The sequence below is a fragment of the Camelus bactrianus genome, chromosome 7, assembly GCF_048773025.1.
Source record: "Camelus bactrianus isolate YW-2024 breed Bactrian camel chromosome 7, ASM4877302v1, whole genome shotgun sequence".
In the NCBI taxonomy this organism is placed as follows: domain Eukaryota; kingdom Metazoa; phylum Chordata; class Mammalia; order Artiodactyla; family Camelidae; genus Camelus; species Camelus bactrianus.
In genome coordinates, this window is record NC_133545.1 from 7,194,336 (window position 1) to 7,213,213 (window position 18,878).

General features: G+C 41.6%; 1 protein-coding gene across 1 annotated transcript in view; it reads right to left on the reverse strand.

The window, feature by feature from the left end:
* Nucleotides 1–18,878, reverse strand: part of CNTNAP2 (contactin associated protein 2) — a 1,833,533-nt gene that overhangs the window by 641,090 nt on the left and 1,173,565 nt on the right. Inside the window, exon 12 of the mRNA XM_074366860.1 lies at nt 18,720–18,839. Within this exon, the coding sequence (XP_074222961.1) occupies nt 18,720–18,839 (120 nt within the window). The remainder of the gene's footprint in view (nt 1–18,719; nt 18,840–18,878) is intronic.

Here is an 18,878-nt window from a genome sequence, read left to right on the forward strand (position 1 = left end):
ATATTTTGAGAAATATCATACCTTATTACATTTGCTATCTGTCTGCAATAATATGTTTAAATAGCACATGAGGAGAAAGACATCAAGTGCACTAAACACAAAAAATTTTATGGATATTGTGTTTTTGATGAGAATAAGTTAAAAGAAAGTGAGCTGATTTAAAGAAAAATATTTATTAAATAATTAAATTGGGGTCTTCCGGCTTCGCAAAACTCATGGAGATGGTACACAAATTACTACAGCTTGAGAAATGGTGACAAGGTAATAAAGGATTTACGGATCAGAAACTGGTTATAAATAAGCACGTTAATACCTTTGTAACTTTTTATTTCAATAATTCAATGTCTCTGATAGCAATGACTTGGCCACTGATAAAATACTCTGCTGTATCATTTAAAATAATTTTATACGTATTTAAAACACTGTGAGCTCCACACAAACAGATATTATGTCGAATATGTTTGCTGTTGTGCCCCTAGTGCCTGGCACATAATATGTACTGATAATTATTAGTCAAATGAATAAACAAACAATTATGTAAACTTAGGTAAACACATTAATATTGTAAAAATTGTACCCAGGGATAACATAGAACAATAAACAAATATCTGATAAGACTGGGAAATGATTCTGTCAAATGTCTGAGAGAACCCCACTGGACCATACCTACCCTTAAAGTTGCTGCTGATCAAATCATAGTTCATTAAATTAAAAAAAAAAAGATAATGACCAGACTTAGATTTGGAACCATGTCAATTAAGGATCTACTGAATACTAAAGCAACTGGGAAGTCCAACTGCTGACTTACAGATGATGTTACAAGAAACTGATTAGTAAGAATATTTCAGGATTGCTTTTTTTCTGCATATTTACTAAACGTATTAGTATTTGTAAATAACTGCAGCAAGAAACTAAAAAACTATAGTTGAATTTAATTAAAGGTTGCAAAATTAGTCTTTTCAAGCTTAGTAAAGGTTAATGGTGGAAGAGTTACATTTCTGTTGGAAACAATAATTTATAATATAAAGAAATGATTTTGTTTGTAGTTTTGTTAAAGGAAAGTTGAGATTTTCATGCTTATAAAATTTCCTTGATTTTTATATTTTAGGAATAATTTATACACTAAATATTTTCCCACTATGACACAGAAAATTAATACCCCCTTTAAAGCAAGATTCTCATCATGTAGGAACATGTTCAATAGATTTGCAGTCTATTAAAACATCATGATATAGGAATACTGAAAAGGAAAGCCTTAACATATTGACCACTTTTGGACACTGTTGTCTTCTTTCCTTTATCATGCTTCCATGAAAGGGAGAGTGATCGATACAAATAAGACCATGTCTGTAAAGCTAAAGACAAATTGAACTGGCACCAAATATTCATTTTAAGGACATTGCAACAGAGTCAGATGCTCAGTGGAGCCATAACAGTCCATCCAAATGTCTTCATAAGGTTTCTGCCCAGAGCTTGAAATGGGAGGAAGAAAATACCACTGGTTTTAACAATAAATCTTCAAACCCACCTTCTTTCTCATTTCCTCTTTTAAGTAGCAAAAACTATTACCCTCTTTTACTTTCCACTACCAGCTGAAAATATCTAACCATGAGTGTCATTACCGACAGCCAAACTGCATTGTGCAGATAGGCAGTGTGAACACAATCCCAGTGACTGCGGACGCTTCTGAGCAAGCCTGCTTCGTACTAACTTCTAATCATACACAGACTCTAACCGTGTGTTGCCACGTGAAGGAAGTGTACAAACCTTATATGGGAGTAAGAATATTTTACTTTCCAAGAGATGTGAAGATTAGTATTTTAAAATAAGAAAAGTGAATTGTATGGGGGAATACTGAATCTTTTAATAAACAGAATCTAGAATTTTCAAAGGGAAGACAGAACTTGAAGAGAGTAGAGGTGGTGGGAATCTGACAGACAATATATAATTCTCTTTCCAGAGGGAGTAAGTACTCGACTGCACAGTGTGTGCCTTTATATTTTGTTTCTATGTAATATTTAATTCGACTTTTTCCTCTGATCTCATCTTCCTCTAGCCTTTGTGTATGAAATGAGACAACTAGAGAGACAGGGGAAAAATTTGTTATAAAGTAGATGTTGAAGCAAAAATAAGAGTAATTAGTAATAGACAAAGGGCTTGCCAGCTCTCAAAGAAACAAAAACTTCACACGGGAAGGCCTTTAAAAATCATCTGGGCTCTTATTTTCTGTGTACACAGGCAGCATGGGGCTACGGGCAGCAATGACTTGGAGTCTGAAAATGCTCTGCTTGAAAATATCTTATTCATATTTTGATTCCTGTCGTTACTCTCTTTGAAATGGAAATACCGCTGGGAGGGGTAACGTCACATCAGATCTCTTTTCTCCTGTCCAGGGGAGAACACTGGGGGAAAGCTGAGAATATAAGGACACGAGAAAGAAGAAAGGAGCAGAACAAAGTGTAAAGGAAAGTGGCGTCCACGTTGGCCTGGAATTGCAGCTAATAATCAGCAGGTGCGATTCAGGAGAATGATGACTAAACCTAGGAACACCACTGATGATGACTGTTACTAGGACAGAGCTCGATGCTGTGCTTTACGACAATTAACCAACACACTAACAATGTTCAAGTAACCATCTTTGCACATGTGTCCCAAATTGACTAACTTATGCTGACATATTTCCTTCTACAAATACTTGGTAGGCAACCTGCATAGTTATGCAATTCATATATTTTGTGGCCTGTAATTTACTTTTAAAATACATCCACAAGGAGAGTTTGATATAATGACACGTGTAGCAGTTAGTTTACACCCAAGAGTTGGCATCGCTGTGGTCTGAGCCAGAACACACACTCTGCAGGTGGCCGGCTAGCATTTCATGAAAAGACAAGATCTCAGAGGTGGATACAGTGGGTATACATCGCATTTTTCACTGCTCAAGACCTCGTGTTTTGTTAATTAGCATAAATTAATTTAACTTTTAGTTACAACTTGGCAGATGGCTTTTTATCGATGAGATTACTGATGTTCTCCTAAGTTGATTGGCTAAAATAATTTAGAGACTCCCCTCACTCCTGCATCAAAAGGATAAAGGAATCTAGGAATGCTTTCCCTTTTACTTTTCATAATGGTTTCTTGAATAGTTCTTTCTCATCCATTGAATTAGAGGCTTCTGGTTGCCTGATCACAATGATAAAGTAAACTCAACCCTGCTTCCAGAATGTTTTCATGTTTGCTGTAAGAGAAGCATTCACACAAGGAGCAGCTGCAAAAACTAAAGGGATAGAGAGCTTGGATGTTCAAATTTACAGAGAGGTTGTACAGGCAACTTCTGAGCCTGTTGCTAATAAACATTTGTCTTCTAACTGAAGGTGAGGCAGACTTTTGTCTCTTGTTTTCTTACCTGGTACTGAGACTGATGGAGATGTTACTCAGACTTACTCATCTGTCTCTAACTAATGGTGGCTACTTACATCTGCCAAACAGCCAAAGCAGCATAGGTCTGCTCAGAACAGTGCATTTACCATTAGTGCCAACTATCCACCAGACACTGCTGGTTTCAGGAGGGCACGAGATAGACATCCCAGCTGACCGCTTAGATGCCAGTTAGTCAGAGCCCAGGAACAGGGGAGGAAAATTTTTAATAATAATAATAATAATAATAATAATAATAATAATAATAATAATAATAATAATAATAATAGATACTATTTTAGTTATAAGAACCAAGGGTTTCTTAGAATGCTCCAATTTATTAAAAAGGAAGAGTGCTAAATTTATGCCACTGAAAGATATGGAAGACTCTCATTCAAACCTCTATTTTTTATGTGAACAGCTTTTTGTAAATTGCAGCATGAATGCACCCATAAATGATACAATGTCTAAACACTCATTAGCTGCTCGCAAAATTTTAAAACCTGTTTGTGTCTCGGTTCACATGTCTTCAAAATTGGGATACAAATACCTCTCAGGGTTACTGTGAGGAACAGACGAGACGACGCTACTGTAGATGAAGCATCTATCCTATTAACTCTTAACAGAGAGTCAACAATAAACACTAAGAATGGTGACATCCTTAAAATTAAAAGGGAGATACTGACATTAAAAATTTGAACATTTTATTGAATTTTAAAAATGTGTGTTTTGAAAAATTATTCAATTCTGTGGTATTAAGTTAAAAGGGATTAAAAATGAATAAGGAATTTCCTGGGTAGGATGATGAATAAACACTGGCACCTAATGTTTTTGCCTTCTAAAAATTCTACCAAAGCTAGAATATATTTATGTCATACACACACAATCATATATGTATACATATGATGAATATATGTATGCCATATTTAAATCAGGACACTATTGAGAGTAAAAGGGAGAGCTATTTATAACTACATCAGGGCAAAAGGAAATGGGACTAGACTGGACATACCAGGACCTGCAGTGAAGTTCAGGTGAACAAGACCCTCTCATTCTCAATAATAAACACATAGCTAATAAGTGTTAAGAGTCTGAGGGAAGCCAAGGAAATTAGAGACCAAAAAAAGAGAACAATGAGTAGAATAAAGGAGCTTAGAGAAAACCGAGGGGAAAGGAAAGATAATGTTATCATCCTTGAGACGCAAGAAGAGATTTTGCACACATGAGAAACAATAGTATGCTATGAAAAGGAACTTTTGAAGAACAAAAAAAGAGCTCTTTGACTTAAAACCGTGATGCAAAGTCATTCTAGAAAGAGGAAACAGAGAAATCAGAAGAGACAAAAATCACAACTAGAATCATAGAAAGAAATTTAAGGAGCTGCCAGTGGGACAGTGAGCACCCAGCAAACAGATGGAAACAGACCTTCTCTAAGATATGCTGTTGTAAAATTTCAGAACATTTGGGACAAAAAGAGTGTCCTAATTTCTAGGGAGCAGGGAAGGCTGTGTTAAAGGATCAAGAAGCATCAGAGAACACGCTACACCCACAGGAGGGAGTGGATTAAGGTGAGGAAGAATGGGAAGCAGGGAGCCTGAGTTCCGACGTGGGGGTGATGAGAGAGTTCCTGGAGGAATAAACGCCGGTGTGCTAAGGGAGATTTGTGATGACGGTGTGGCCCGCACACAGAGAACAAACAGTCTGGACTGGAGCAACACAAAACATCAGCAATACGTGCACTATATTTTTTTGAAAACGACAACAGAGTATGTCGGATTCTACTCTGTGCTCAGCTTGGTGGGACAGGGTGCTAATAGGCTTCCTGCTCTCACCTCCAGATCAGCCAGGGCCTCAGTCCACCTCCCAAAAGCATGCTTCCTTGTCTTCGCCCTGAAACCTGGAGGTATACACCAAGTGAGCTGAGAAGCAGAAGGGGCAAATATGGCTCCAGTGAAGAGAGAATATATGTATAGAAATCAAAAACGGAAGAATAATAGTAATGATGATAATGATGAGACGCTAGCACGTTCTTGCATAGTCTCACTTTTTAAAGCTGATTTTGTTTAAAAAAATATGCGTAAAAACAGGATATGAGAACAACAGTTCTGAGAAGGGAGGTTAGCCCTAAAGACGTCCGCTGTACGTTAACTACAACAAGGAGATTCCGACAACTTCATCCACAGGATGCCTTCTTCTAAAGCCTTTTTCCCACTCGTCATAAATGAGGCAAACACAGCCGTTATGACGTGGGGCACTGGTGAGCTGCAGGGCTTCTACTTTAAGTACAAGTCCCAGAAATACGACTCCAGCGTTTGCCAGCTTGGGCAACACGCAGTATCGGCGCAGCTTCCTGTTTAACTTTCTTGGTTGCACCAATTAGACCAAGACACAAAGGGGATTAGCTGCTCTACGAGATTCTCCCACTGAAATTGCGAGGGATCTTCTGAAATGGAAATTGATTTACTCTGAAGGAACGAAAGGTGACCCAGCAAACTGAAAAGCCTAGGGTTTGGAAAGACAGAAACACGGGCATTTCAGCTTCAAGGTTAGCCAGAAGGGAGCATTCCTGGTGAATTGGTGTGCGGTTACTCTTGAGCTTGGAGCTGATTTAACTGGATTTCCCAAGGAATTTTTTTCCCTCCACCTGCTTGATGCACAAGCTGATTTTTGTGGACTAGACAAGAGTTTCAGACCCCAGATGACAGAGAAAACCAAACACTAGTCCCTGGTCACAGACAACATGAAGCCATTCTCAGCTTTTGAGCAGGGAAATCACAAAACAAAGGCAGTGCTTGTAAAGCACCAAAAGGGCAGGGGCTTTAAAATAGTGTTTGGGAAGGCGTGTAGAAATGTCAGGAGGGGTGTGCATTTGCACCTGGGGAACCAGCTTGGAGGCTGCAGGGGTGCCGTTCCAGGTCTAAGGCCACTGCATCCTGACTTTCCATGCTGACCTGCACTCCCTTCCTGGGTCCCGTCCACGGCGTGGGTCTCTGACCTGCACTCCCGTCCTGGGTCCCGTCCACAGCGTGGGTCTTACCAGACCTCTTATAGCTTCCCTCTCCCTTTCTCAATTTAAATTTTGGAAACCATTTGAGAACTTTTGTAGTATTAACCTATCACTGTGACCGACACACGATGAAGAAATTTAAAAGAAAGCCTGGCAGGTGGGAGGCATCTGTGGAATAAGACTGTGAATGTGCGAGGGAGTCTCGGGCGGGCGGGTCATCAGTGACGGAGAACAGCTCTCTTTTCGGGCTGTGTTTGATCAGTGAGTTGGTTCCTCGATTTTCAATTGAGGCTGTACGAACAGAATTGAATTCAAAGATTTACACTGATTGTAAGGAACTGGAATAGCTGAGCGCGTGAAGCCGGAGTCCCTGAGTGATCACAAAGGTTTGTAACAAAGAGAGTTTGTGAAAAGTTGACAAAGAGGAGACGATGGGACTGAAAGAAGACCGAGAGAGGGGAGCTTTTCTGTGTGCCGGTTAACGACAGAGGAGGCAGCGAGGTTAGCAGACAGGAGGAGGAGGGCGCATGCCTTTGATGAGAAAAAATAAAATCGAGTGGAGAAATAAAATGGAAGCCAGTGTTCTGAGGCTTACATTTTAGAACACGGACACATCAGAGAGAGTGCATGGCACGCAGGAACACGAAGGGGTTAGAAGCCTGGCGAAGCCCGGCCTGTGGGTGCTAATAAGCTCTCAGCGAGGCGAGGAGAGCTGTGTCCTCATTTCTAGCTGTTTTCCTTGCAAAATTGGGAATGAAGCACTATATTCAGACTAAATATTAATCGATGATACCAAATACAATCCCGTTCAGTCTGGTTACCTTCTCAGACCAGATTTTGTTAGATTCAGTTTAAGATTTTACACTGAAAAAGTAACTAGATACTGGGAATAGAATTTAAATTATCCTAAGAGTCGGGCTGAAACCCTAAGGGATAATTAACCTAGGTACAAAAGAAATATCCGAGTTATCCTATAAAAGCTCTCAGAATTTGTATTAGAGAAAATACTTGTAGTTGAATTAAGAGCTAAAATTGACAATTGTTGCCTAATGGTTTACAAAGTGATTTCATTTAAAATGTGTTCTCTGATTAAAAACCCCACGGCATCAGTTGGACAATTAAGAAGTAAATAGTTAATGGCAAAAATGCTGTCCAAACCACAGATAATGAATTAAGAGTTGTGTAAGGAAGTTTTGATGATAATGAAAAGATATGAGTAAGAGATGCTCATTTCAGAAATCATATTACAAATCAGACTACTGAATCCAAAATGAGGCTACTGTTTGTATGCGCACACGTGACCATGTGGATACAACACACACACCGGCCCTCCCAGACATCCACGCGTGCATGTGCACACATGTGCATGCACACACTAACTATGAACCCTGGCTCTGAATCACACAAGCCCGCTTAAGAAGTCAATCTCCATAACCTACCAGGTGCATGACTTGGGACTTAACTTCTGTGAACTTTAGTTCCCTCATCCAAAATATGGGAATAAGAGCAACATTACCTACCTCATGGGGTTGCTGTGAATCATTGGATGAGTTAATGTGTGTGATCTACTTAGAATAGTGCCTGGCGTTTAGTTTTAGTTTGCTCTTGATGCTATATATATAGAGAGAGAGACAGAGAGAGAGAGAGAGAGAGAGAGAGAGACAGAGAGAGACAGAGAGAGACAGAGAGAGAGAGAGAGACAGAGAGAGAGAGAGACAGAGAGAGAGAGAGAGATAGAGATAGAACGTACATAGCTACAAGTATAAAATATAAAATGTTTATCACGCATTTCCTAATATTTCAGTAATTTTTACCTCTAGCAGGTAAGCAATTTTATTTTTGCTTATCTATATTTTCAAAATTTCCTATATTGAACAATACGTTAAAAACTACATAAGGCAAATAATAAATAATAAAGCTTCATTTCTTATAAACTAAACATGGCAGTATTACTCAAAAGGAAAGTCTATCTGCAGCTGGAATGATGACTAATACACAGGGGCACACAGGGAGGTGTGGAAAGAAGAGTACAAAGGTGGCCCCGAGGACTCCCGCCACCTGGAGTGCACCCCCTGGTCCCGCTCCTTGAATGCGGGTAGGACCAGTGAACACGATGGATTATCAGTCCTGCGATGAGGTTACTCAAAGGTGAAGAGATTTTTGCAGGTGTCAGTAAGGTCTTCAGTTGACTTGAGTTAATCAGACAGGCAATTATCCTGGGTAGGCATGACCTAATCAGGTGAGCTCTTGAAAGAGTCTAGAGGTCAGAGAGATCCTCCTCCTGCCAGGCTGTGAGAAGGACACATGCTTGGGACCTGGGAGCAGCCCCTAGGAGCTGAGAGCAAGCCACAGCCAACAGCCAGCAAGAAACGGAACCCTACGTTTTAAAACATCAAGGAATTGAATTCTGTCCACAACGTGAATGAAACATGGAAGAAGGCTCCTCAGATGAGATCACAGCCCTGCTGACCCCTCATTTCAGCCTGTAAGACCCTGAGCCATCCACTCAGCTAACCCGTGTCAGAGTCCTGACCCACAGAAACTGAGGTAATAAATTCATGTTATTGAAAACTGCTAAGAAAACATGACAGAGAGGGAACTGCTTTGCTGGGGGTGGGGAGTGATGGCAACAGGAGTTGGGGGGCAGGTGCAGGGTTCTTTCCACTACATCCTAAGCAGCCCACCCAAGCAGCCCATCACCCTCCACCCCACCCACACTGCGTTATGGAAACTTCTGAGAAGCATAATGATAAATAAAATATTACTGAGTGCAAGTGCTTAGGAACTTGAGTAACGAGCTCTCTATAAATACTAGATTAAAAAGACATGAACAGCTTTTACCATTATGGAAGATAATAGAATTTGATCAGCTAAATCCCAGGGCTTTATAAAGCACAAATTATGTAAACAAGCTTAATGGCTTTTTGATAAAACTATGAAACTGGTGCTAGGAAGAATGCAGGAGATGTTTCTCATTTGGACTTTAAACTTCACACAGTACAGCATAGATGCTTACTTAAATTTAAGAAAAAAAGTAAATATGAATGCAAAGATAGTTATAAAGATGAATTCGAGGATAGAATATTAAAAAAAACACTGTTCTTGATTTAGGGATAAGCAGTAAGTTTCCAAGGATAATGGCTGGATCTAGCTTTGTTGACTACTGTTATTATTAATCACTGGGCAGAGAGGACCAAATTAAGCTTTACATTTAAAAATTCAAGGTTTCTAGAAGATATTGGTAAATATCTTAAGGAAATAGAAATAAGCTGAAATGTTAGAAAAATACACAAGTTGAAGAGGTAAATATTAGAAATATATGATAGTATATGTTCATTAAAAAGTCTATTTAAAAACCAAACTTTCAGAGAGATGGTAAAAATGGAGAAGGAAGGTGAAGATAAGAGTGACCACATTTTATAATGTGCCCTATGATCTAAAACAGGAAACCAGGGTCTGACTTGCATAGAATGATGAGTTCTTCTAGTGATTCAGTGAATATATTTTCTCAATGTCAACTGTACAGCACTTGAAATGCTATCATTTAGGGCATCCCTTAATTTCCAAGTGATGCAGCTCTGAACTGCAGATACTCAAAAGGAGAACTGCATAGCAAAAGAACTGCCTTATGATAAAAAATGAAGAGTGCCAATTTATGTCAAGCTTGGCCAAGAAATGAGTAAATTCAAGCTTGTTTGAGGCAAGAGGATTTCATCTCTAAATTACTTGACTGCAAGGAGTGATCTTTTTCTTTCATGATCCATGGTGATCAATAGAATTTATTTTTTTTTTTAAGAATAGAAGGCAGTGTTGAGATCAACTCATTCCATTTCCTACTCTTTATTTACGAAGAAACTGAGACAAAAGAGATTAATTGTGCTCAAAGTCCTCAAGGAATTTGTATAGTATTTGCCTACAGCACAGCTCTATGGGGCACTAAAGGCTCTGAATTACAGGCACTGAAGGTGACAGAGTCCCACCCTTCCCTCATCTACCCCTGCACTTTCTTTTGTGTCCCCACTCATGGGGTTACCCAAGGCAGAAACCTGGGAGTCCTTTTCAATTCCAGTCTCACCAGCCACAGTCTGGTCAACTCAGATTTCTAAATATCTATCAGTCCCGCCCTTTCCTTGGTGGCCACCACCTTAAATCTCAATTCTAATTCCTGAGTTATGACTGGGCTTTCTAACTTGTCTCCCTGGCTCATGTCTGGGTCTCCTTTGGAGAATCCAATTCTCAGTTTCCAAAGCCACACTTTAAAAATACAGTGCCATCAAGTGCCTGCGTTTCCCTCAGGACCAAGTTTCAACTGCTCTGCATCCCATACAAAGCATTTTATAAGTTGCTTTATTTTTGTTACCGAACCAAACTTGAGTTCCCTTACCCCACGTGTAGCAAAGCCAGTTTACTGACATTGGGTTGTGGCGAAGCAAATATAGCGTTTACTGCAAGGTGCCAAGAAAGGAGTATGGGCAGCACATGGTCAAAAGACCCAAACTCTCCGACGGCTTTCAGGGAAGGGTTTTTAAAGGCCACTTTAGAGGTCTGGGCTGCAGGGTCCCTGGTCAGCTCGTTCACAAGTCTCTGAGTGGTTGATGGTGAGGTAACAGGGTGAGGTTTCTGGAATCTCAATCATCAACCTTCTGGTTCCAACCGGTCTGGGGTCTCCATGCATGGAGGTCAGCATATAGTTAACTCCTTCCGCGTGGTGGGGGTTTCAGCACCTGCAGAACTACTCAAGGATATGGCTCAGGGTATTATCTATAACCCTTGAGGAGGAGCTAAAAGTCCTTGACTTTGTTTTATGACTAAACTATTATTATTCTGTCTTGCTTAACTGTTCTCTTTGTTTCTGCATTTTTTCACTTTTTTGATTAAACTTGCTCTTTGGAACTTGAGGAAGGCCTAGAAGGCTAAAGTGTGTGTGTGTTTTTTAACACACGCAGAGGTGGAGGGGATCTGTCCCCGGGAAGGCCCCCCTGCAGGGCTCTGCTCATTCATTACACACATTTGCATTGATTCAAAGTCACTCTCCATCCTCCAAATCTTTTTATCCTTCTTTAGGATTCAAGCAGTCACTTCAACATCCACACGGGTGACTCATTTGTCCCCCAAATACTCTTAGACACTTTCCTCCACTTGCAATTACTTTCTCCTACACACAGAATATTTCATCACCAGAAACCTCATCTGTTGTCTGTTGAGTTCCTACGATCTCACTCCTGAGATGCCTTTTCCCAGTTTACATCATCCCCTAAGTGATATTATCATTTTTCATATATTCATATGCTAACAATTAACACATTTATATCTCTAACCCAAACATCCTTTGGGGGTTTATCCAACGGCAAAACTTCCATCTTAATTGAGATGGTATATAGTACTTCATATTTAAATAGGTCAAAATTGAATTCTTGAAATTCCTCCAAAGCTGTTCTTCCTATAATTTTCCACATCTCTCAAATGGCACTATAATTCACCCAGTTATTTAATCTACATATTTGGGAGTTATTCCTGATAACTATATTTAACCTTCTTTATCCCATCCATCACCAATCCTGTCAATAATACCACCAAAATACACCTCCTTTTCATCACTTAAACCATCACTTCCCTAGTCCAAGGAAGCGTCACCTTCAGAACTGGTCCCAGTGCTTTCACTCTGTCACAATACTCCAAGTGGTCGTTTTAATCAAGACCCACTCATTCTCCTGCTTAAAACCTTCCCATGGGTTCCCAGCTGCTACACTGAAAAATGATTGAAAATAAAATAAAGTCCAAACATTTTCCCCGCACTACCGTCCTTACTGCCTGGTCTGCTCTGGCCTCTGCCCATCTCTCCACTTCAGTTTGGGTCCCTTCTTTAGGCTCCATATACTTCAGTCACTTGGGGTTTCAGTTTCTTGGGAGGACATGGTCTCTTTCATGCCTTGGGGTGTAAATTTACAGGCTCATTTCCCTTCCTCCCCTTTTTAAGTGCCTTGTCCCCTTTCATACGCTAGGTTTGGGCTAAAATGTTGCTTCCTAGGGAGGTCTTTTAAAAAATCGTCTATCCAAAATAAGTCACTCCTCACAATTCCATTATTTTTCTCTATAGAAAAATTATTTATTTCATTTACCTTTTTAGTGCCGGTTTTTACTACTAATTATGAACACCATGAAGGCATTCACTGTATCCATTCATTCCCACCAGGCAGTTCCTGGCACATAGTAAATTAAAGAAAAGAAAGTGAAAAAAGAATTCTAGAGGTTTGCTTAAACACTCTATTCTTTGTGTAAAAATAAAGACTATGAAGAAATTAACATTTTTGGGGGTTTTGTGTGTATTGCTTTTTAAATTAATTTTTTCTTTGAGATAATGTAGATTGTATATGCAGTTTAAGAAATAATACAGAGAGAACCCATGTGCCCTTTACTTCATTTCCACCAATGGCTCCACCTTGGAAAACTATAGTACTGTATCATAACCAGGATGTTGGCGTGGGTACAGTTAAGACACTGAGTATTTCCATCACCAAAGGAATTCCTCGTATTTCCCTTTAAATAGCCATACTCACTTCACTCCCACCCCACCCTTCCTTAACCCCTGGTGACCATTAATCTGTCCACCATTTTCACCAAATTTGGCATTTCCAGAATGTTACATAAATGAAATCATACGGAATCTAATCTTTTGAAATTGGAATTTTTTTTCCCTACTCAGCTTCACTCTCTGGGGATTTATCCACACTTTTGCATTGTATCCATGAGTTTGTTCCTTTTACTGCTAAGCAGTATTCCATGGCATCAATGTACCCAGTTTGTTTAACCATTCACCTGTGGAAGGACAATGGGTTTCCAGTTTGGGGCTCTTATCAGCAAGGCTGCTCGGATCATTTGCATGCTGGTTTCTGGGTGAACATAAGTCTTAATTTCTCTGGGATTAATGCCCAGGAGTAAAACTGCAATGTCATATGGTAGTTGCATGTTTAGCTTTTAAAGGAATTACCAGTGTTTCACAGAGTGGCTATCCCTTCCATTCTGTTGTCGATCCCATCCACTGAGATTTTTATTTTGGTATATTTTTCCACTATAAAATCTCCAATTGCTTAATATGTTTTTCTTTGCTGAGGATTTTTGTATTTTTATTTGTTTCACGCATATTCAAAATTGCTCCTTGTAGCATTTTTGTTACGGATCCTTCAAAATAATTGTCAGGTAACTCTAACATCTCTGCTGTCTCAGTGCTGGCTTCTATTCATTTTCTTTCTTTTTACCTGAGAGCTTCCTATTTCTTGCTATGATGAGTGATTTTTGCTTGAAACCTAGACATTTTCATATTATGTAATGACACTCTGGAAATTACAAAAACCTGTTTTAATTGGCTTTTTCTTGAGCAGAGGAAAGGATGGTGCTGTCTCATTACCACTAGGTACAGGCAGAAGTCTAGGCTCCCCACGTGGCTTTCCTTGACATCCAAGGGGAGAGACTGGGCTGGGCTAGGGTGGGAGCACTGGGCACCCATGAAGTCTACACTGACAGTGCCATGGGAGCAGCCTCAACACCACTGGGCAGTGGTGACAGTCCTGACTTGCCTTGGCTTCATCTGACATCGCCCTAGTGTTGGGGGGGCACCTTCTTATTGCCAGGTGGGGGTGGATGTCCAGGCTCCCAATGTGGTCTGCACCGTTACTGTCCGGGGAGGGGGGTCACTGGATGGTGGGATTGAAAGTGTTGGCTCTCTGCCTGGGATTCACTGACACCTCCACAGAGGCACTGCTGAAGCATGTCATTACAGCTTCTCAAGTCTAGAAGTCTGGACTCCCCACTTGCCTTCACTGGCATGGCAAACAGGGCATTCGTTTTTCCTGTGGTATTTGGCTGGGGTAGAGTGTTTATTGTCTACAGTTTCTCTGTCTTATCAGGCTGCCCTTTTCCTGGTCTTTGGCTAAAGAGAGCAGGGTTTGTTGGGGCTTTGTTTGTCTGCACACATTGGCATTTCCAGATTGCCAACTTCTCCAGATCTGAGTCGAGGATATATGAGGCAAGAAAAAATAAACTAGGGAACTCAACAGTGTTTTTCCCTGGACCCTAAGGTCGCTAGCTGATCTGCCTTCTTTTTTCTGCCTTTTAGAATGTTATGTTTGTTTTACTTACAGTATCTAGAGTTCTTAGTTATACTTAGTTGAAGAAATAGGGGGAAATATGTCTACCCCATTTTCTTAGAATACGAAGTCTCCAAGTTGACACATTTACTGGTGGCACCCCTTATAACGCGAAAAGAGTAGACAATGACATGTGAATTCACTTACTAGGGCTACTGTGACAAAAGACCACAAACTAGCAGGCTTAAAGCAACAGGGAGTATCTCCATCATTGTTCTGGAGGCTGAAAGCCCAAAATCAGGACCGATTCCTTCTGAGGGCTCTGAGGGACAGTCTGTTCCATGCTTGCCTCTGAGCTTCCAGAGTATGGCTGGCAATCCTGGGTTCCTTGGTTTTTGGCAGCATAACTCCAATTTCTGCCTCTCTCTTCACATGGCAGTCTCCGCTATGTGAGTGTCTGTGTCCGAATTTCCCTCTTCTTCAAGGATGGCAGCCACATTAGACTAAGGACTTTACTTCAGTGTGATCTCATCTCACATTATCTAGTGACGTCTGCAATGATCCCATTTCCAAATAAAGTCACATTCTTGAGTTCCTGGGTGGCAGGATTTCAACATTTTTTTTTACTGGGGACACAATTCAACCCATAACACCAGAAATGACAGAATCAAGATTTTAAACTACTACGTCAAATGACAGAGTGTTTAGTTTTGACTTATCTATAGATAGTAAAATGTAAGCTACCTTGAGAAGTTTACAACTGAATTGGGGGAGATAAGGGATGCTCTGGGTTGAATATGACCCCCCAAAATTCATGTTTACCTGGAACCTCAGAATGTGATCTTGTTTGAAAACAGGGCCTTCACAGGTGTAATTAGTTAAGGTGAGGTCATACTGGATGAGAATGGGCTCTAAATCCAATGACTGGTGTCCTTTTAAGAAGTCCATGTGAAGACAGAGGAGACACACAAGGAGCCACGATATACAATGAAGGAGTCAGAGACTGGATCAGTGCATCAACAGTCCAGGGAACATCAGATTGTCAGCAACCACCACTCTCCCCCAGAGCCTAGAGGGGGAGACTAGCCCTGACAGCACCTTGATTTCAGACGTCCAGCCTCCAGAACGGTGAGAGAATACATTTCTCCTGTTCTAAGTCACCCTGTTTATGGTACTTAGGTATGCTAGCCCTGAGAAACCCATACAAGGCACTTATACAAATAACTGAAATGCAAGGGAGACACGCTAAGTGACACACAAGTGGGAAGGCCCCACAACTCCATGAGGGGATAAGAGGGAAGGGTTTGATGGATAATAGAGTTTAAAATGGTTGGTTGGTGGTGAAGGTATAGTGAAGATGAGGAAGAGCTCATGGAGGAGTTTAGGATCCAAGAAAACTCTTGAGAGAGAGTATTTGATAGAGAGGTTCAGGGTACTGTACACAGGGAGGATGGCACAAAATTTAGTGCAGAACAAAGCAAACTGAATTTGGAATGATGGGGACTCTACTCTGGAGCATGGGGTGGCTAGAAGGAAGCAGGGTGGGAAAAGGGCAGTGCTAGTAAGTTTGTATTAAATGTGAAGGGAGCCGAATGCTAAGTTGAGGCCCTTTCCCATCCTTCAGTAGCTGGTGTAGAGCGGGGTGGTCCCATGACCACAGCGGTCCGTTCAGAGCATTTATCCAGCAGCCTGCTGACAGGGGCAGCAGGAAAATAAAGGAGTTGAAGGGACTGTGGGAGGAGGTCACAGAGAGGACGTGACTGCCAGTTACCCCTGGAGCTGACCCCTGGCCGACAGAGACTCCTCACCCCTCCCCTGCCTTGGAATGTATGTCCCGCCTACTATTCCCATACAAGCAGCCAATTTAAGGGTGTGGCCTTGAGGGAGGAAGGTGTTGTTGAGAGCGCCTGGACTGAATACATGACTGAACTCTGCTAAGTCCTCTATGTAAACTTTTAAGACTCTGGGGGGTTGGGGGGGGGTGCAGAGACCTCCTTACCCGTGGGCGCCCAGACAAGCCTTGTCAGTGAGTTCCCTAGCCTGTTGATACTGCCACCTACCATCTGGGGTGTCTGCCTCTTTCTCCAGCCTCTCCGTGCCCTCTACCTAGGGGGCCAGTTTCAGAGCTCACCTGGGGAACGCCCAAGGTTGCAAACCAACGGGGACCAGTTGGGACATTGCTAAAGTTAACAGTTGGCTTTAATTGTTGTATATAAATTAGGAGAAGCCAAAATCAAAATCTTATAGATGAAATCAAGTTCTCCTGGGTCACGCTTTAGTTCAAGAACGATTAAAACGCAGGTGAAGAAGACAGAGTCTGAGCACACCTGCAAGCCCAGCAGTCAGGGGACGCTTAGGTGGAGCTCGCTGGGACGTGAGTTCTTCCTCCGCGGCACACTTGGGGTCCCGACGTGGGAGGACGTCCAGGGGGCAACAGCTCCCGCGTTACCGTTTCCTCGACACCCCCTCCACACCATACTCATGCCCTCAGCATCCTCCCTTCGCTCAGCGCTGGCTTCCTGCTACCACGGAGAGGACTCTGCCTGTCTGCAGCACTGCTTAGGGCTTAGTTCTAGCTGCACAATCCTGTTTCCTCTTCACACCTGCTGAATCAGTCTCCGGGGATGGAGGCAGCACGTTTGTATGGAAAAGAACAGAACAGAAAAGGGAAGGGAAGGGAAGGGAAGGGAAGGGAAGGGAAGGGAAGGGAAGGGAAGGGAAGGGAAGAAGGAAGGAAGGAAGGCAGGAAGGAAGGAAGAAAGAAAAGGAAGGAAGGAAGGAAAGAAAGGAAAGAAAGGAAAGGAAGGAAGGAAGGAAGAAAGAAAGAAAGAAAGACAGACAGGAAGGAAGGCAGGAAGGAAGGAAGGAGGAAAGAAAAGGAAGGAAGGAAGGAAGGAAGGAAAGAAAGGAAAGAAAGGAAAGGAAGGAAGGAAGGAAGGAAGGAAGGAAGGAAGAAAGAAAGAAAGAAAGAAAGAAAGAAAGAAAGAAAGAAAGAAAGAAAGGGAAAAAAACAGAAACAAAACTCCAGAAATGTTTTGAAGCATAGCTGGTCTGAAGAACCACTGGCCTCAAACATTTGAATTTGAATTTTGCCTGAAAGATGTAAGCAAGGAACTTAACTCTCTAATTCTTTGAAGAAATAATAGTACCTTACTCCTGAGAGTCTTTCCTAAAAGCTTACTATGTGTCAGGAAATACGCTAAGAACCATACTTAGATTATCTTACTTCATTCCTACAATAATGCTGTGAGGGAGTTATCAATGTTAATCCATTTTACAGAAAAAACATACCGAGGCTTATATAGTTCAATAAAGTTAACACGGTGCCCAAGATTATACATCTGGTGATGAATGGAGTCAGAATACAGATCGGGTCATCTGAGTGGAGAAGTTACTGTGGTACCCAACACATGGTAAATGGTCCATGCTGCACTCATCATCCGGGCATCATATAATCGTTATCCTCATCATCATATGCCTCAGGAGTTCACATCAAATGCTGATCCTCTCCTGGAACCAGGAAATCGTGCTCGCCACCCAGGCTTCCCCAGGGTTTTGGAGGGTAAGACATTACCACGTGTCTGATGGATAATCAGCTCCTATCTTAGGGATCTGTGCATCCTACGCACCACTGTGGGAATTTACAAGAACCCCAATCTTGTTTCACGGCTCTGAAATTTAATATGGAAGTGAAGGAAAACTAGGCTCTCTTCCCTAGATAAATCTCATAAAAGCAGCAGCCAAGTTTTGCTAGTGCCATAAAGGAATTTCGGTGCCCAGAACGGCTCCTTCTGTAACTGGTCTGGAGTGGCCCCCAGGTCTCCTCTCACACGGCAGTGTGGACAGTCGGGGGCGGGGGCTGCTAGCCCTCCTCAGTCTGGTTCTTGCAGAGGCTGCTTCATGGTCTGGATCTTTCTGGGGACTTCAGCCTTGCAATTTCCCGTTCTAGTTTTTCCGCTGCATACTGATTTTTTTTTCAATGCTAATTATTAACTATTCAAATCAGAAGGCAGGTTTTTAAAAAAAAACCCAGTGTCAGAAGGTCTTACGGCTTTAGAAATCATTTCACCGTTTAGCCTACCAGATCCAGCAACGTTTAGCTTATTGCCTGTTGTGGTAAGAACACGGTGCGGAAGAAACAAACTTCAGTGGTGCTGCTTACCCTCAGCATACAGAAAAGCAACCTTCAGGAAACATAAAGATGCCAGAGTTACCTGTCATGTTGCAGTAAACTTTCAGAGGCCCCAGAGGTCCGCTGCCATCGGGATCTATCCAGTAGTAATTGGACGTCTGGCCAAGGTGTTTGTACGCTTCACAGGAAGGCTCGTAGATGGCTGGAAGGAAAGAGCCTGCGTGAGCACGGCACCCAAAAC